The 20646-nt window shown below is 43.5% G+C and overlaps 1 protein-coding gene across 2 annotated transcripts in view; it reads left to right on the top strand.

The window, feature by feature from the left end:
• The window catches only part of LOC306917507 (sodium/potassium-transporting ATPase subunit alpha-1), a 45583-nt gene extending 29478 nt beyond the window's left edge, over positions 1-16105 (top strand). For both annotated transcript variants that reach the window (XM_079495771.1, XM_079495772.1), the window contains 11 exons: positions 1113-1288; positions 1508-1644; positions 1985-2135; positions 5800-5968; positions 6528-6682; positions 8103-8226; positions 10208-10353; positions 12748-12878; positions 13702-13803; positions 14217-14308; positions 15353-16105. In XM_079495771.1, the coding sequence (XP_079351897.1) occupies positions 1113-1288; positions 1508-1644; positions 1985-2135; positions 5800-5968; positions 6528-6682; positions 8103-8226; positions 10208-10353; positions 12748-12878; positions 13702-13803; positions 14217-14308; positions 15353-15381 (1412 nt within the window). In that variant the 3' untranslated portion in view covers positions 15382-16105. The remainder of the gene's footprint in view (positions 1-1112; positions 1289-1507; positions 1645-1984; positions 2136-5799; positions 5969-6527; positions 6683-8102; positions 8227-10207; positions 10354-12747; positions 12879-13701; positions 13804-14216; positions 14309-15352) is intronic.
• The last annotated feature ends 4541 nt before the right edge of the window (positions 16106-20646 follow it).

Below are 20646 nucleotides of genomic sequence, written 5' to 3' on the forward strand. Positions count from 1 at the left end.
CTATCAAAACAGGCCCAGAAACAAGCAAACAGACCCAGAAACAAAGCCTTTCACCACGCTACTTACACACACTACAACTCGCTTACAATTCACGACCCTGGCAACATTGTTCCCCGTCTTCCACAACACACACAGTCCCACACAGACACACACACACTGATTCGGACTTGGATGGACAGCGGCGCGATTACATAAATACACCGTTTAATTCATGCAAACACGACAATTGCACCACCAGTTTCATTAATGTAAACACGACAATTGCGCGACCCGTTTAATTCATGGAAACATGACAACTGCGACGCACCGAGGCGCATGGATTCTGTGTGTGTGTGCGTGCGGGGTGACTCTGAATTGGAGTGTTTATGTCAGTCAGCGATGCGATCCGTTGTTATTCAGCCAGGAAAACAATCTAAACATTATATACTAACGTCAGCATCGGGCAGATTAACACACACAAGCGTTATTAGTTGAGTTTTCTTATTGAAGTGCCTCTGAATTGTAACGGTGTGTTTATGTCAGTCAGCGATGCGATCCGTACCAGCACCATATGCACGGACTGGAGAGAGGCGAAGTGTTTCTCTCCCTTCGGCTCATGTAGCCCTCATTGTAACTACAAATATTGTTCCCGAACAAACAATGTGGGGTCACTGCAATCCGCAATCCAAAATAATGTAGCCCTACTATAATGCAGTCAAGGTCCCCCAAAAAATATACTACAGTATGTTCTGCTCCATTCTCTACAGCTTTTGGTTTCCAAAAACAGTAATTTATTGTAAGCAAACAAAAACAGTAAACAGCAGTTTCATGTCTGCTTATTTTCATTTACATTAATTTCCTTTGATGTGAAAATACAACAAATAATAATAATACCCATCCGTTACTACATGTCAAGGGCACAATACTGGAGTGGAGTCTGTCAAATCCCGCTATTTCCTTCTTCCCATTGCGCTGCCCACGGAACTAGGATTCGCCGCCCGAAGGGCGGCGAAATTCTAGTAACTTACATATGATATACCGTACTAACGATAAAAGACAAAAGTCAGTGCGTTGTGCATGGGATTTAAGTTCTTCTCGACCGTAACCGATTGACATTTTGTTTCCCTGTCCAGGTTTCTGCCACTGTAGCCTCCCTGACGACCAGTTCCCAGAGGGCTTCCCCTTCGACATAGAGGAGGTGAACTTCCCCACAGAGAACCTGTGCTTCGTGGGCCTCATGTCCATGATCGACCCTCCCCGAGCCGCCGTGCCCGACGCCGTGGGCAAATGCAGGAGCGCCGGAATCAAGGTATCAGGCCCACACCTGTTTTCCTGCTTTGTCCACTTTCTGACGCTCATCCTTGAGACGTTGGTACTCATTTATCATTTTTATTCCTTAACTCAGTGACAAAGTTTATGTAGTTTGTAGCTGAAGCTGTGAATGACTTGTATTGGCGTGTGCAGGAAAACCTTTGGGACTTTTCCACTTTTTGCTCAGCTGTGGCGTTTGTTGTGTCTCCGCCCTCAGGTCATCATGGTGACAGGTGATCATCCAATCACAGCCAAGGCCATCGCTAAGGGTGTCGGCATCATCTCTGAAGGCAACGAGACCGTTGAGGACATCGCTGCACGCCTGAACATTCCCATTAATGAAGTCAACCCAAGGTATCGCCTATGCTCAGAAGCACGCTTTTATTCTTGTGTACAGAACTGAACTTACCGCTTTTATAAACGCTTTATTCCCATTGAGATGCATTGGCGGAATCCTCATACATAGTGGGAATGGGACTGTACCTACCTATGTTCCCCAGGTTCTATGTTCCCCACGCCGCTTACAACAATAGAACCCTAAACCCTAACTCTAAGGTACTGTAAGTGGGGAACATAGAACCTGGGCTTCTGTGAGATGTGGCCGTGCCCTAACCCAGGAATCCCCAATGAGTGTCTCAACGTTGGAACATTTCCCCTCATGTGGTTGTTGTGTCTTCCCTATGATCCACCTCAGAGACGCCAAGGCCTGCGTGGTCCACGGAGGAGACCTGAAGGACCTGTCCCCGGAGGACCTAGACGACATCCTGAAATACCACACGGAGATCGTGTTCGCCAGGACCTCCCCTCAACAGAAACTCATCATCGTGGAGGGCTGTCAGAGACAGGTTAGTAATGACACGGGGGGGGTCACGTTTGTCCTTGACTGTCTGCAATATCTACGAAGCACTCTCTCACTCTCTTGCTCTCAATTCAATAATATAATGGCTTGAATTTATATAGCCCCTTTCATGAACCCAAAGACACTTTGCATCAAAAACAATGAACAGCCAACAAACAACCAACCAACCAAACAAACAAAACAACAAACAACTATTTGCCATATAAGCCTGAGAGAATAGGTGTCTTTTGAAGGCAGGCTTAAAAGAGTCCAGTGTTGGAACAGTGGAGAATCTCCAATGGGAGAGAGTTCCACAGGGTCTTATATTTTGTCATAAAGCAAAAGTGGAACAAAACAATGTATGTGTATTGTCTTCTGTATAATTAAATGGAAAGAATTGCGGTCGACGCCAGAGTCCTCACTTCCCACATTCACACACCAGCGGTGGGAACCACTGAGGCAATAGTGTCTTGCCCAGGGACACTTCGACATGTGGACAGGAGGAGCCGGGATTCGAACCGCCGACCCACAGGTCATTGGACGACCTGCTCTACCTCCTTAGCCACAACCGCCCCTCTGTCCTCTTGTGTTCCAATGGTTCTATCGTAGTTATGATTTAGTTAGTACACAAGCTCTTGTTAATACTTTTTATTGGTTCAATATTATTTATAAAAGCCACAGACAGACTTTTTAACCACTTTCAACCTTTGCGTCCCTATTTATGTGCATGCCATTATACATACAAATAAATTAAAATGGCAGATCTACAAGCTCACACAGCGCATTGTGGGCCTTGTGTAGATCGTCTGGTTTTTGCCAAGGCATTATTGGTTAATGTGGTTAATGTACGTTTTGTAATAATACAAATCTACAAAGTAACTAGTACGTTTTCCAAATAATTGTAATGTAGTACAATTAGTGTCGTATAATTGGAAATACTCACGTATTACAGTACAAATACTTTTATTGTACTTAAGTACTGTACTTGTAAATGTACTTTGTTACTTTCCCCCACTGCTCTTCACTGCCCTTGATAATTCATTTAGTAAAAGCGTTCTTTCTATTGTGGATAAGTGTTTCTTGCTGCTGCCAACGTTAACCAGATTTGGTTTTGTTTACTATTGGCAGCTGAAAAATTAGGACGCCAGCTGGGCTGGCAAACTATCAACACTAATCAAATGTTCTTTTTTTCCATTTAATGGAACTGTGGGACTTAACGGTGGAGCGAGATCCAAAGAAAAAAGGAAAAATTGAAATCTCCCTTTCATGTACCTTTTAAGCCGCTGGTTCCAAGAGTGCTGTCCAGGGACCCCCAGGGTAGCCTGGCTTGGCCAGCCTCATAGCGGGGATTCACTGACGATTCTATGCAGGGAGGAAACATCAGTGAACCCTCGCTATGAGTCTGGCCGCGCAAGGCTACCCCCAGGGGGCTTTGAGGGGGTTTCAGGGGTAAAATGAGGAACAGTTTAGGCACTTAGGCCCTCATTTATCAACCGTGCGTACGCCAAAATATGGGTGTACGCCGAAATTACCGCAATTTTCGGCATTTACGATTTGCACCAAAGCTTGAAAATGATCTTGTGCCAAGACAAAAATCACGTCTGGTCGGGAGCTGTCGTACGCTTTGTCCTCACCTGTTTTTCTGTCGTAGAACAGCGGAGCAGCATTGTTTGACCAGCTGAGAGGCTGTCACAGGCATCGAAACATATGTATTCACTCCTAAAATGTTTATATAAAACTGTATAGGTATGTATATGGGCTAAATGTAAAAAAGAAAAAAAAAGTAAAGGAATACATCAACGATGTGTCTTTGTGTCATATGAAATTAGTAGGAGATTTCCAACTTTACAAGCAAGCAATTAAAATCGCGCATTTAAAAACAATGTTGCAAGTTAGATGCGTAAGCCATTTAAACAGTGTTTTGCATGATGAGCGCATACATGCGAGGATTTGGGCTGTCTGTGCTGAAATATTTCCATGACGGGACATTGGAGAGTATAGTGCAGTGCTGCAGCGCGGAGAGTCCCAACATGGGTAGCCTACTGTAGCCTAATCTACAGCAGGCCGATGTCTTTCTGGAGTTACAGTATGTGCAATCTCCTACTCGTTTAATAAACCTGACGCGTCGCTCGAATGCCAAATGTGCCGTGCCAGCGCAAGTGGGAACGCATCGGAGATAGTATAGGCTAAGCCAGCCTGCAGCCCACCACCACCACTGTACAGTGCCACATGAGGCTACGGTTTTGGCTGCAATATTCATATAATTGACAGTTGACAGCGAGGCAATTTAAATAGACGAACGTGCATGGTCAATTGGTCACGGTGTCACGGACGGACCACAGTGATAGAGAGAGACAGACAGGACAGGAGATGCACCTTGCAAAACAGCAGCGTGTGTGTGTGCCTATTTGTTATATAATTCATGGTTCACAGGTTCAGGTTTTCGTTCACTAATATATCTTGTTGTATATTAAATGAATAAAGACTTTAATAATTGAATATACAACTAACAACACAGTGACAGTTGCTTGCAAATTGCGATATGTGCGTGCGGGGGGTTGAGGCGGGCAGCAAGGGAAGCGAAGCGAGAGGAGAAACAGACAGGGTAGTCCTACCTACAGCTTTATTTAATTCATGCAGGTTTATTTATTTAAGATACAACAAGTTGCGTATGCGTGCGTGCGTCTGTGTGTGTATGGGAGGGGGCAGCAAGGCAACTTAGGCAAGCGAGTGAAACTTTTTTTTCTTCCTGTAACCATGGTTTCCAGGTCGTATTGCAGTTGTTCATGTCGCAAAAACGAGGGCGAGGCTTGATTTCATAGGGCGTGCCAGATTGATTTCAGCCGTCACATTTATCACTGCTAGGAATGAAATTAGGAAGGATCAGCTGTTTGCGATCACTTTATAAATGCCGACTCGACGTGGGTGTACTACGAAACCTACACTCGAATTTGGGGCAGAATTTACACTCAATTGATAAATGAGGGCCTGGAACCCCGCCTCTTGTGTGGCGGGGTTCCAGGCAATAAATCTTTTCAGATGGGGATCCACAGCCAAACACACACATACATTTGACTGTCTTTGACATGAAAATGTTCTATCTCACCCCCACGATCTAAATCTAAATTATTTTCGCTCCTATGCCAGCAAAATGTGGAACGCCCTACCAACAGTCATTAAGACATGCGAATCCCTTGACTCCTTCAAAACCGCTCTCAAAGGGCACCTACGGACAGCTGCAATTCGAAACTGGCCCCCGTAAAATCTGAATCTCCCCCCCACCGCCCACCCCTTTTTCCCCTCACTGTATGTTTCTTTTCCCTTTTTTCCTCCTTTATGATGAATTCCTGTTCTGTTCTTTGACTATATAGAAGTGTCTATTTGTACGTCTCTAAATGTTTTGATGAATTGAACAAGGTGGACCCTCTTGTAAACAAGTGTAATGCTTAATTGGGTCGTCCACTCACAGTTACAGTCTTTGTATTGAGTTTGTGCTTGAAATGTACTGTAATTCTGCAAACTGTCAATCAATCAATCTTTTTCTTTCTGAGCAACACTCAACCTTTTTCTCTGCAGGGGCCATAGTGGCTGTGACATTTCATTCATCTCTGTTTTCTCTGCAGGAGCCAATCGTGGCTGTGACATTTCATTCATCTCTGTTTTCTCTGCAGGGGGCCATCGTGGCTGTGACAGGGGATGGCGTGAACGACTCTCCTGCCCTGAAGAAAGCCGACATCGGTGTTGCCATGGGTATCTCCGGCTCTGACGTCTCCAAGCAGGCGGCTGACATGATCCTGCTGGACGATAACTTTGCTTCCATCGTCACTGGAGTGGAAGAGGGTGAGAAGAACATCTGGGCACTTTCTGGACTCGTTAAGGCAGATTTACACTTAGTTTCATACACCGAAATCTACAAGTGTTGGGCGCCCAAGACAAAAAAAAAGAAAGGGAAAAACTGCCATGTCCGGTTTACTTCCCATATCTGCGTGGAGTAGGTGGCTGCCTTTCTAGGAGACCGTGAACCATGAACGTGAATACAGTTTCTGAACCATTCTTTAGCTCCATGCTCACAAAGATATTGCACCCAATGGCCACGAGCCACACAATCTTCCCTAGATTCTCATAACAAAAATTGCTTTTTTCAGAGACACAAATTAGCAGAAAATCAACTTTATTATCAATCGTTCTCTGTCCCAGCAACACACTCTCATGGGATCTAGCAACAGTAAACATCAGACGTTCGCGAGATCTGCTGACATACACTTAGGGATTATGTGGTCGACGTGCAACTGGAAATTCAGAATGACATGAAATGCATTCGACCAGAGCAGCCTTTCAAACAAAACAAAGGAGGTTTTGGTTGTGATGAACTCAATGTCGCCTTGTTTTTTTTAACCAGGTCGTCTGATCTTCGACAACTTGAAGAAGTCCATCGCCTACACGCTGACCAGTAACATTCCAGAGATCACACCGTTTCTTCTGTTCATCATCGCCAACATCCCTCTACCTCTGGGAACCGTCACCATCCTCTGTATCGACCTGGGAACTGACATGGTGAGGAAGAACAGCTCCCTACAATGTTGTACTGTGATGTTTTTATCCCCAACTATTTCGAAGACACTGTACCAAGTTTTCCACTCCACTTTCACACCCGAAAACCCAGTCAATCAAAGCGATGGCACATTAAATGTTGGACGGAATTCACATTCAAGCACTTGCATTTGGGCAATGCACATTTTTAAGATCTTGTGAAGAATGCTGTTAACCCAATTTGGGGCGGGAACCCCTTTTGGTGTTAGCATTATGTTATGCTTTAGCTATCGAAAAATAGCAGATCTACAAGCTCATAGCGCGCCACCGAGTGGCGCGCTACGAGCTTGTAGGTCTGCTATTTTTGAAAAATCCAAGAACGACTGACATAGAAACATAGCTTTTTCAGAAAACTGTCAGGATGTAGAAGACATTTTTAGAATCTGATCTCAGGTCAAAATGGGTTAACATGGTGTGCCTCTGAAAATGATGGTGGCTGTCTCCTGTGGTATATCTCCTGGATATTTATGACTGATCACTTGTCTGCTGCATACTGCATACATATTTGAAACGGACCAGAATGACGGATTAACGATGAACGGCGGTATACCATAATTATTCCCTGCGCGACATGCACACGTATAGTATACGCTTGCACGTGGTCAATGGATGTAATGGTTAGCAGGCGGTGTACGCGTTTCTTCTAGAAGATCGGCACGGCATACTAGGTAGTCTGCATGTAACGGTAGTACACAGAACTGCATTAACATCCAATCAGTTATGATATTGTCTGTCTGGTGGAAACCTCATATGACCAGCTGTTTTCTCTAAAGACGTGATGGCATCTCTGGTTCTGTTGGAGAGCCACGGGCCACTTGGAGACTTTGCAGAATGTGTTTAATGTGGTGCTGTGTCCTCCCAGGTCCCTGCCATCTCCCTGGCGTATGGTTAGGGTGTAATGTGGTGCTGTGTCCTCCCAGGTCCCTGCCATCTCCCTGGCGTATGGTTAGGGTGTAATGTGGCGCTGTGTCCTCCCAGGTCCCTGCCATCTCCCTGGCTTATGGTTAGGGTGTAATGTGGCGCTGTGTCCTCCCAGGTCCCTGCCATCTCCCTGGCGTATGGTTAGGGTGTAATGTGGTGCTGTGTCCTCCCAGGTCCCTGCCATCTCCCTGGCTTATGGTTAGGGTGTAATGTGGTGCTGTGTCCTCCCAGGTCCCTGCCATCTCCCTGGCTTATGGTTAGGGTGTAATGTGGTGCTGTGTCCTCCCAGGTCCCTGCCATCTCCCTGGCTTATGGTTAGGGTGTAATGTGGCGCTGTGTCCTCCCAGGTCCCTGCCATCTCCCTGGCTTATGGTTATGGTGTAATGTGGTGCTGTGTCCTCCCAGGTCCCTGCCATCTCCCTGGCTTATGGTTATGGTGTAATGTGGTGCTGTGTCCTCCCAGGTCCCTGCCATCTCCCTGGCCTACGAAGCAGCCGAGAGCGACATCATGAAGAGACAACCCAGAAACCCCAAGACAGACAAACTTGTCAACGAGAGGCTCATCAGTATAGCCTACGGACAGATCGGTAAGCCTAAGAACTTATACAAACTTCTACTACAACGGTCAGTGAAAGGGCATTAGTAAAGTGCCTAAATTAGGCCAGGGAGATGACTTAAAATGTATACTAGTATATCAGTATATCATGATTATTTCAAACCTTTTGCCTCGATAAAAACTTAATTAACACTCAAGTGGTTAATCAGACTCATCAATTTAGTCTATTATTAAAAAATCTTAGATTTTTCTTTCTAAATCTTTTTTGTTTATATATATATATTTATTTGTTGAAAAGAATTTTCAAAAAACAAACCCTCAGTTCTAACTCAGTTATTGATTTTGGGGGCGCCCAAGATGATTAGCTTAGCTTGCTACATTATTTTCTCACTCAACAGTAAACAAACTAATATACTGTATAAGTGTATACAGGCAGGGTTAACTGCACATTTCTAAAGTGGCAATTTCATGACTTATAACTTCCAAGTGCTTTTCAGGTTGGGGGGATCCCCCGGTTCAAATGATTATTTTTCGGGGGTCACAGGCTGAAAAGTTTGGAAACCCTTGGATTAGGGAGGCTCAATTCTGGTTCAATCTCCAGCTCAAGTATCAAAGAAAACAAAAAGGGCCGGTGTCTGAAGGACGTGTCCTTGAGCAAGACGCGGAACCCCCTAACTGCTCCTGGACCTTGTATGGTTGGCTTGTGCGTGCGTGCGTGCGTGTCCATGTTGGATTGTTCCAGGAAGGCTCCATCATCAGTGTGGGTGGTCCTGAGATAACTGGCACAGAGGCATGCACCAGAAATAGGCTGATGATTAGGACGTGTGTGTGTGATCCTCGAGTGATGACGGGCCGCTATCTCAGGCTTTTCCTTCTTTACCCCTCTTTGGTATTGAAGCCAACAATAGGTTTGACCATTCCCACTCCCCGTAATCTTCTCATAAGAGTCCCCTCTGAGTGCCTACATTCCTGCTGAACAACACACGTCTCCTTGTTGTTGTTTTTTTAATGCGGCGACTCGGCCCTTAAAATATGTTCTGTGTGATTACTAAAAATAAAATAAAAGTGAATTTGGAAAGAGAAATTCCACTTTTACGACATTGTTTATAATCTACAAAAGTTTCTTAAAATAATTAAAATCCCTTGTTGCGACCGATGGTCGCAGTTAACTATTGAATCGTGCATTCCCTGTCCGTCAGTGAATCACTCAAAATCCCCATACATGGGAAAGCCCATGGTGCCCAGGTCTCGTGACATCATGTGACATCATCAGTGATGAAGATCCCTGATGTCATAGTAAATGCGACCTGCTGTCGCAATTAAGTCCATATATGGAGATCCTTGATCAATATTTACGTTCTCAACAGGCACGAAAGTTGAGGCCTCGGCCCTACCTGGGCCCTCATCAAACCCTGTATACTCAGACACTGCCCATGCAGTCACCCTTAGATCTCCATATATGGAGCTGACCTGTTCGGACATTCCATATGTTGATTTGACCTCATCAAACCCTGTACACTCAAGACGCGCTCCATATGTGGCCAGTACAGAATTCATTCCATATGTTGATCTGACCCCCCCCCATGCCAAAGCGCCAGCGCTCGCCCAGCAGTCTGCTGTCACCCAGGCGGATATGTTGATCTTGACCCCCCCCCCCATGCCAAAGTGCCAGCGCTCGTCTATAGTCACCCAGGCGGATGCGTGCACACAACCTCGCTTGTCGCCCTCAGGCGTCTTACTGGTTGTTACAGACCGTTTTTAAAAAACAAAGACCATTTCGGTACTAGTGATTTTACATGGTTCTTTGAGGCTGTTTCAAATAGCCTCTTACAGGTCTGTGACTCTAAGGTAGTTGAGAGGGGGGGGGGGGGGGGGGGTCCTTTGAAATGTAAAAGTTTCTACTTTCTACTCGAACATCCCGTATAAATGTTTTTAAATCAGCCCCAGAGATGGCCGGACTCGGCTCTCCTGAACGTTAATTCCTGTGTGTTTTCCCTCTCTCTCCCCTCCAGGTATGATCCAGGCCCTGGCAGGATTCTTCACATATTTTGTCATCCTGGCGGAGAACGGTTTCCTGCCCGCCACTCTGCTCGGCATCAGGGTGGACTGGGACAACAAGTTCTGCAACGACTTGGAGGACAGCTATGGACAGCAGTGGGTCAGTGACGTTCATTGATTTTTGTATTCATTTATTGTCTCCACCAGGCCGAAGGCATGGGGAGAGAGCAGTGTTGGGCATCGTTACTTTAGAAAGTAACGTCGTTAGGTTACTGGATTACTGCCCATAAAAATAATCCCTTACCGTTACAAATTACCTTCTGAGAAAAGTAAAAGGTTAGATTATTTTCCGTTATTTTCCGTTACCCGACAATTAAAACCCATTTTTGAATGCTTGCGCAAGTTGGTTACATTGTATTAGGCTACTGCCTACCGTCATTGCGCCGCATTATCACGGCCCGGTTAAAAACGAGAATGATACACACCATGAACTGACCATAGACAATATCCCCTTTACAGCTCTCTCTTTATTAATGAATATAATTTGCCACAATCGGCACGTAGGACTGGACAGAAAGAGAGTGCAGAGAGTACACTACAATATGCCATACTAGGCTGTTGCGCTGCGCTCTGATGCCCTCTCCACGCCGCGCGCCGTGGCGCATGAACAATAACAACAATCCACGTGGACCCACGACGACCCACGTATGAATTAGATAGTTTATAAGCAATGGCACGGCGGCCATCCTTGCAGGCAGTGACAGTAACAGAATGAGAATCCTGTAGGCAGTAACCTGTTAATTTTGGGGGGGCAACAACAACAGCCTGTTGTTGATGATGAATGATACTATGAAACTTAACAATTCATTAACTAGTACTCACCTAATGACGCCGCCACGGAGGATATACCATGTTAAACGTAATTCCAAAGTGTTTAGCCTACATTGTTTAAGTCATAGACGCATGCGGTTTTCATGAACTTTGGCTAAAAGCATGTTGTTGTTATTATTATTCCACTACCACCCGGCACTTCTCGTCGACTAGACTGTCATGGCAGCTGGCTACAACCGAAACAACTTCCTCTTCAAAATAAAAGCTACTTGTAACAATACTTTTATTTCTTAAGTGAACTACAGGATGTAGTAGACGCAGGATGTATAGTACATGGTATAGTGGGCTTGGAAGGATAACTCACACAGAAGGCAGGAGAAATAGACTCCGCGGGCAGTCGGGGCTTTATTATTTTTTAAATCTTGCCAACAAAATTAACAGGGACACATTATAGTAACGGGATTACTTTTTTGGAAATGTAACTAGGTAACTAACTACTAAATTGCAAAACTAAGTAGTTACTTTATTCCGTTACCAATGAAAGTAGTCCGTTACATAACGCCGTTATTAATAGCGCCGTTACACCCAACACTGGGAGAGAGTATGTTTTGCACTGTGTGTGTGTGTGTGTGTGTGTGTGTGTGTGTGTGTGTGTGTGTGTGTGTGTGTGTGTGTGTGTGTGTGTGTGTGTGTGTGTGTGTGTGTGTGTGTGTGTGTGTGTGTGTGTGTGTGTGTGTGTGTGTGTGTGTGTGTGTGTGTGTGTGTGTGTGTGTGTGTGTGTGTGTGTGTGTGTGTGTGTGTGTGTGTGTGTGTGTGTGTGTGTGTGTCCGTCTTTCCGTCCGTCCGTTACCAGCTAATCTCCGGCACCGTTAACCCGGTCGATGCCAAACTTTGCACACACACTCCCTGGATGCCAACGATTAACCTCTGCCCCACATTTTCCAGAACGGCCTGTTATAGCGCCACCATGAGGCATCTTTTCACATTTTTTACCTAAAACTGCACCGATCTGCGTGAAACGTTGCATGCACACTCCCTAGAGGCCAAGGACAACCTTTGACCTGCATTTTCCGCATCTGCCTTTTATAGCGCCACCAGGAGGCCGATTTTTGCAAAACACATTTTTGGAACAAAATGCCTCAAATCATCCAATTGCCATTAAAGGCGCTATGAAGAAATGGCACCCTTTTCACATTGGCCTATTATAGCGCCACCAGGAGGCCACAACCTGGTGGAGACCTGTGCCCCGAGGGGCACTTTTTCTAGTTTATTTTGCTTTGTCCTGCCCTTTTCTCCCCAATTTAGTCATTAAAAATAGCAAGACGTACAAGCCCACAACACGTTGCGTTGTACTTAACTTTACTTTATTTGTTCGATGCCGTTCAGATCCGATTAGAAATGGCCTATTGTCTGTACTTTTTGAGTGAGTGCAAAACGGTGAATTTGCAACAGTGGGTTGTTCAGCGGCAAGATAAAATTGCATGAATGATAAACGGAAGATGGATGGATGGATGGATGGATGGATGGGTAGTCTGATAATCCATAATGGACAATCATGAATGTGAAGAGAGTGAGTCACGGTAAAACCTTACTCCAAGAGTGTGCAAATAGATTTGGTTCCACCTGCAGACTCTGGAATTGAACTGGACTCACACCGATTCACTGTCATTGGGTCTGTTGTGAATGCGTTCTGCTGTGTGTTCTTGCCATTGTTCCGTCACAGACTTATGAGCAGAGAAAGATTGTAGAGTTCACGTGTCACACGGCGTTCTTCGTCAGTATCGTGGTCGTGCAGTGGTCCGATCTGATCGTCTGCAAGACCAGGAGGAACTCCGTCTTCCAACAGGGCATGAAGTGAGTACGGCCGCCGTGCAGTGTGTTGTACGCTTGTTTTTCCACAACGGAATTGTGGAAAAAAGGTTTCACCTTGTGTCAAATGGCGCATTTGACGCTTTTGGGTGTACCTTTCTGTTTGACGTCATTGGGTGTACCTTTCTGTTTGACGTCATTGGGTGTACCTTTCTGTTTGACGTCATTGGGTGTACCTTTCTGTTTGACGTCATTGGGTGTACCTTTCTGTTTGACGTCATTGGGTGTACCTTTCTGTTTGACGTCATTGGGTGTACCTTTCTGTTTGACGTCATTGGGTGTACCTTTCTGCAATTTCTGCTGGCAAGCATTAAATATACAGAAAACATATTTTTTCCATCTCACATCAGCAGTGGTATAAAGTAAAGTCAATTTACTCAAGTACTGTACTTTCACACAATTTCAGTACTTCTACTTCTACTCCACTACAATAATTAGAAAACTTACGTTACTATTATGTTATTAGTTACAAAACATACCCACTTCAGCCCTATATACATTTCGGCCAATCTATAAGCTCACAATGTGACGCATATTTTCAAAAGATTTGTGTACATTTCATGCATTCGAAAACATGTGAAATGGAATATTCTGCATATTGTGTACTTTCTACTGTTGGTATTTTTTGATACCAATACTTTTGTACTTTTACTCTAGTACAATTTTAATTCCGCACTTTTAATTGTAAGAGTATTTCTGCTTCGCAGTATTGATACTCTTACTCAAGTAAAATATGTGAGTGCTTTTTCCACCACTGCATGTCAGAACAATGGCATTGAGGTTAAAAATGGTGCCGTCTCTCCTCCAGGAACAAAATTCTCATATTTGGACTGTTTGAGGAGACAGCCCTGGCTGCCTTCCTGTCCTACTGCCCTGGCATGGATGTAGCCCTCAGAATGTACCCCCTGAAGTGAGTAGCGAGCGTATCTTTGTCAAGATTGGGAGAGAAGGCGGAACACTATGAATATACTGTCAAATATGTTGTCAAATGAGTAACATTGTCTTATAAACCCATGAGAGTTGGGCACATTGGGCCCAATTTCCCACCAGTGACTTTTTTGAAAAATACTTTTTAATAGTTCAATTAGCCGCTCTACAAGCTCACAACGTGTCGATGTAGATTTTTTTATTACTAACTATTTAGGCGGATTTATTTTTTGTCTTTTCTTATTTATTTTAATACGTTCAAAATAAATAAATGATAAAAGCCCAGAGAAGAACAGACCGTGAGTTGTGTCATGTCTTTTTCAAGTGAAATTGCCCTGTGGTTTCTCATCTGTGTGTTTGTGTCTCCATCTGTGTGTTTGTGTGTCTCCTCTCCAGGCCCACCTGGTGGTTCTGTGCGTTCCCTTACTCCCTACTCATCTTTATCTACGATGAGATCCGTAAGCTGATCCTCAGACGCAGCCCAGGAGGTGAGAGACCACAAGACTCGCCTCGCACTCTGTCTCTCTCTGTCTCTCTCTCACTATCTCTCACCCTGTCTCTCACTAGCCACATCCCAACACGCTTTATTTTTGAGCAGTGCACACCGTCTCCGATGAACAGCTATATGTGTATAGGTCTGTATGCATGTCCCTATGTCCGAGTACGACCTATTGACCTTGCAGCCTGCTGATTGGGGTCACATAAGGGGTCATTACAACCCTTGTGCTTATGTCAACAACTGTGCTTGACTTCAAGGCACCACACACACACACACACAGTAACTATAACAAGTTCGCACGGGTGCGATACAGAACTAACTAACGCAAAATTATCCGAAGTTTATATATAGCTACTCCCAGAGTCCCATTGATGATCATCCGATCACCATATAGCCTACAATTATTATGCATATGCCATGTTAGCTGTGCCTACAGTTTATAAATCATGCTGAGCTAAACATGCGTTTTAATTTTGAAGTATTTATATTTAAACAAGATGAAGAAAGTCTCCACTCGGATCCCCACACAGTGACAGCCCTCCATGTTTACACACGACAGACATAATATTCTGTACACTGCAGTGTTTTTTATGTTTCCTTAAGCAATAGATTAATGTGCTCGTCCTCATATTTCGATGAAGGCTTCGGTCTCCTTATTTGACCACGTCACATGGCAACCTAACGGGACATCTTTGTACTGCGTAAAATGAATATCCCTTCTCCGCCTCCAACTGCAGCTCCTTATCCGCCACATAGTTTGCTTCATTTCCTTTATTTGCTACGGATTGCATTCCCACCTGCACCGAATCGAAATCAAGTGCGATTGGAAGCGAAGCGAAACCCCTGTTTTTTTTGCAGAGTAGAATGCGGTTCTTTGATGCCCATTAGGATTCGAATGAGCCTTCACACCTGCCAAACGAAGTGCACTTTCTGACAATACGCAGCAGGATTAGTTTTAATCGCAGTAAAGCTTTCTGGTGTGAATGTCACCTAACTCTGCATATTTTGTTTTCTTTCCCTGTGTGCGTCACAGGTTGGGTGGAACGAGAGACCTACTATTAGAAGGTGCCCCGGTCTGTGGATGGATCGGTCGATCCCCCCCCCCCCCCCCCCCCTCTAACCAACACACCACCACCACCCGTCCCGTCCCCCATCTCCTCATCAGCCTGCATTCTCCTACTCTCCTCCAAACCTACTCCAGTATTTTTAATTATCTGCATGAATATTTTGTCTTGCTGCTCGGAAGAAAACAAAACAAAAAATGTTTTAATGTTTTAACCTACGATGGGTAAGAAAAGAATAAAATAAAATTGGAAGGTGTTTTTATATTAGCGCAGTGGTTCTCAAAGTGGAACCCCCTCATGTGGGGTTCCCTGTGAGGGGGTTCCAAATGGACCCTTAAAGATCTATAACTCTGAGAGTGTGCAAATGGAATACCAATGAGTAACAGATTCCATTACTTATTGGGTTCATTACTATTACATAAAAGTAATTGTAATCTGTAACTGAATGCATTTTTTATGTAATCTTGCATGCTGTCAGAGTTGTGGAGGTTCTTAAAGTAAATAAAACGGTTTGATAGACGCTGTTATTAGAGAATGCTTGATACTACTAATAGATGGACACTGAGACTGATGAAGATGCTGATGTTGTTACCATGCTAATGATGTTATGAACTACACTGACATGACTATGCGTGCCTTGTTTATGAACAGGACCAATATTTTATACATGTTTTTAACAGTTATGAACGTTCAATAAAGATATACGCTCGAGTCAGGTCCCACATGGGTGTCGTGTCACCTCATTTTCGTCTGTGTCGTATTTCTTTCTTATAATGGAGAATGTGTCTCAGATCCTGTGTCTAGGTGAGACATGACCTTTGACAAGATCTAAATGTCTCGATAGAAGTTCAGGGAGACAAAACCCCCATTGTATGAGTTAAATTGTATTGACTTATTGACATCACTATTTATTAAAGGACCACTTCACCACCATTTTTTCCTACTCAGTCTGTGTCTCATAGGAGGGCTTTGGGCAGTTCGGACACCCGTCCACCAGTGACATCATTAGGCAGATTTCTTTTAAAACAAGATTTGTTTTAAAATATATTTAGATTTGTATTATCGTGAGAACGATGGCTTCAACTTTTGCATTGCAACTTTTCAGGAAAATAAAGCCTGCCGTTTCTATTAGCTTGGATTCACCATCAATGATGTCACTGGTGGACGGGTTTCTGAACTGCCCACAGCCTTCCTATGAGACACAGACTGAGTAGGACAAAATGGTGGTATTTTATCATGAACATTAGTTGGGACCAATTATAGGAAGATAAGTTGAAAAGTGGTGAAGTGGTCCTTTAAGTAAAGTCACATAGTACCACTTTTAAAATTACCTGTGATATTATTTTATTTAACCAGTAAAAACACATCAGACTGTGTCTCTTTTACACAGTGGGAACTGGCCAAGAGGCAGAAATAAAATACTACATCGTACATGTCGCATTATAAAACAGCAAGTAAAACATCCATGATACACCTCAAAGTACCTATGAAGTATACAACAAATCACCAAATCTTTTAGTAGCAGGGCAAATACACAATGTACGAAATATAAACAAACAAGCATGAACAAAGGCTTACCTGTGATACAATTTAATGTGACTACTTTCACTACTTTGGAGTTTGGATGACTCCAAAAATCAACAGAATACAGCTTCTCGAGGCACGTCCCACTGGGAGGAGACCTTGGGGCAGACCAAGGTGCAGATGGAGGGATTACATCCACTCACTGGCCGTGGGATCCCCCAGGAGGCTGTTACTAATGTTGCTCTGGAGAGGAATGTCTGGAGCTCTCTGGTGGAGCTGTTGCCCCCGCGACCCGACTACGGATAAGCGGTTGAAGATGGATGGATGGAAAAAGGTGATGAATGGAATTGGATTCCATTAATTATTGGTTTAATTACATAGAATTGTAATCTGTAGCTGAATGCATTTTTAATGCAATCCTTCTAACCCTGCACATTATGTGTATGAATTGAAAATGGTGGACCCTGTTGTAAACGAGTGTAATGCTTAATCAATAATCATGGTGTCGTCCACAGTATTAAACAGGTTTTGTATTGACTTGTGCTTTTGAAATGTACCCATTCGGCATACTGTGAATACAAATTTCAATCAATCAATCAATCAACCATGTATTCAGGGGAATCCTTTAGGAGGTGCACACCGTGGGGAGAACCCTTTTGGAGGAGCACATGCTCTAGATGGAAATCAGGTAAAATCATGTTAGTTGTTTCTTCTTTGTTGTGTTTGTGTTGATATTGAAAAGGTTCATGCATGACCGACTGATCTGTCATTTGTTCTTCAGATAAGACATGGCAGACTAGTATGCAACTACACAGCTGCACCAAACAAAGTCTTAATGAGTGTTTTAGACCAGGTTTTCTCAATGTGGGTCAGTGGGTGCTGCTGTGATGCAAGTCCAGGGGTGTCGCAGAATACCAGTACTTTGATTGACTTTGTAAAACCGCCCTGAGTTGCACTGTACTTGGTGCATCCTTTTTCAGACTACACGCACATCTCTATGCCAAAAATAGCAGATCTACAATCTCACAAAGCATGACGTTGTGAGCTTGTATAGGGATCTGCTTTTTTGTGGAGTGAATGTCCCCTAGGGATGCTGAGGTTCAAGTGGTTAAATGTCAAGTAGCCTACTGTGGGGGCCAGTGAGTGGGGGCAGGGACAAATTGGGCCAGTGGGGCCGTGGCCCAGGGGCCCTTGGCTCTCAGGGGCCCTTCGGGGAAATTGGACCGTGCAGTACTAGCTTTGACGCCCTGAAAAGGGCTCCTGGGGCCCTTCATTGGCCATTGATTTTGTTAAATTTAGGTAAAAAAGATGATAAAAACACGAAAATGTTGCACGCACACGCGCTATGGGTGCCCTGCAAAAATTACCCGCCCAGGGGCCCTCAGGGTTAATCCGTCCCTGAGTGGGGGTCATTTCAAGGACGCCCATAACTCAGAGTGTAGACTACAAATGGTACAATATTATGCGTACACCTACACTCGGTGTTACTGAGACCCATGGTGTAGCAGGGTGTTTCCAGCGAGCCACCATGCACAATATCAGCACCCTGACTGTTTGAATGGAACAGAGCTTTCATTCGTATCATTAGCACTAACTCTGTTTGACCAGAATTAGAACATCCATCTTTAACCGCTTATCTGTAGTCGGGTCGCGGGGGCAACAGCTCCAGCAGAGCTCCAGACTCTCCAGAGCAACATAATGTTCCCTACACGATAGGACTTTTAAAGTTGTCGGGGAGTCATCCGATCGTTAAGTATTTTACACTACAATACTCGTCTGTCACTATATCGTCGTGGTTTTCACTACTTCATGAACATCTAATTCATGGAATTTCTTAGATTCTTCTTTTTTCTTCATGAAATTGCTGTATAAAATAATTGAATTTAGTTTTTAATTCGTGAAATTGTTAGCTTTTTTATGGTTAATGTTTTTTGAAAATCTTTTGAAATAATAATGAAAAACAAACAGTAGGAAACAAAAAAAATAAAGGGGCCCGTCACAATGTTTGGGAACAGATCTTGGCATACAAAATCACATTTTATTCATTAAAAATGTTTTACTTTAAGAGACAGCTGCAGCGAACTGCAGACCAGGTACCGGACACGCAGACTGAATACTCTGAATAGTACCCAGTCAAGTTGTCTCACTGGAGAAAAGCAGCACCTTTTCACAGCAACTGAAAGGGCTTGGAAGTTTGTTTTGTTCCCCTTTCCGGTTAAAAAAAACAAAAGTGGCACACAGAGAAAATGAATGAAACAAGAAGAACAAAGATTGGTTTCCTGGCTTGGCACGCATGCAGCCATGGCAGCCTGCATTAATTGCTGCTGGACGCCTGGTCCACTCCTTATGTTCATTACTGAGGGGGGGACGCACAATACACAGGACCTGGACCACACATAGAGAGAGAGAGGGAGAGAAGTACAGTACTTGAGTAAATGTACTTAGTTACGTTACACCACTGCTACTAAGTAATCATGCTGTACTTAAGTACAATTTTTAGTTTTTTTTTTTGTTTTACTTTACTGGAGTGTTTGCTATTGTCAGTACTTTTACTTCTACTCCATTACATCTCAGAGGCAAATATTATAGCCTACTTTTACCCCACTACAATCATTAGAAAACTTCAGTTACTAGTTACTTTGTAGATTTTGATTATTTGATTATTATATGCGACGCATTCTGAGCTTGTACATTTTCAAAAGATTTCATGGACTTGAACATGTGTGAAATGGGACATTCTGCATAATGAGTAGGCTACTTTCTACTTTTGGTACTTTAACTTTTCATACCAATACTTTTGTACTTATTAACACTCAACTAAATGTTGAGTACCAGACTTTTACTTGTAACAGATTGTTTCTACATTGCAGTATTGATACTTTTGCTTACTTACATACATACATACATACTTTGATGAATTGAACATGGTGGACCCTGTTGTAAACAAGTGTAATGCTTAATTGGGTCGTCCACTCACAGTTAACAGCCTTTGTATTGAGTTTGTGCTCGAAATGTACTGTAATTCTGCAAACTGTTAATAAATATTTCAATCAATCAATCACATACTTTTTCCACCACAGAGAGAGAGAGAGAGTTTTTGTCCAACTACACTGCAGTGCAGAGATAATGAACAGTTTCCTCACACCACTGAACCCTGTCACATATCATAGAAGTACACCACACAGATTCACTCTATACCACTACTATTAAAGTGACACTTTAATACAATATAACTCATACAAACAAGTGTTATTCTCCCTGCTCTTCTATTGAGACATTTAGATTGTGTCAAAGGTCATGTCTCACCTATAGACGTGCAGGATCTGTCGCCAATGTTTGACCTCATGGTCAAGTTGTCAGATACTCTGACTTTAGACCTGAGGCCGATCCTAAAAATGCCTTAATCTAAATCACCACTGCATTCAACGTGCATTATTTACTGTGTCACCAAATCTGCATACCGTATTTGCCACGAACGGACCCCACTAGTGGAATCTATAGAGAATCACTTACAGAACACAACTTCATGGAATGGCTATTTCTCCAAAAATGCATATATTAAAAAAGAATATATATATATATATATATATATATAGACCTGATGTATATGAAGAAAAAATACCCTTCTTTTTTGTTTCCTACATTCCTACAACGTGGGAAGCAACCCATTGTGAGCTTGTAGATCTGCTATTTTCACTAGTTTGCTTCACAGGGCAAACGTCTAATTAGTCTTTTGGGT

Source organism: Electrona antarctica, assembly GCF_951216825.1.
Source record: "Electrona antarctica genome assembly, chromosome: 24".
Lineage (NCBI taxonomy): Eukaryota > Metazoa > Chordata > Actinopteri > Myctophiformes > Myctophidae > Electrona > Electrona antarctica.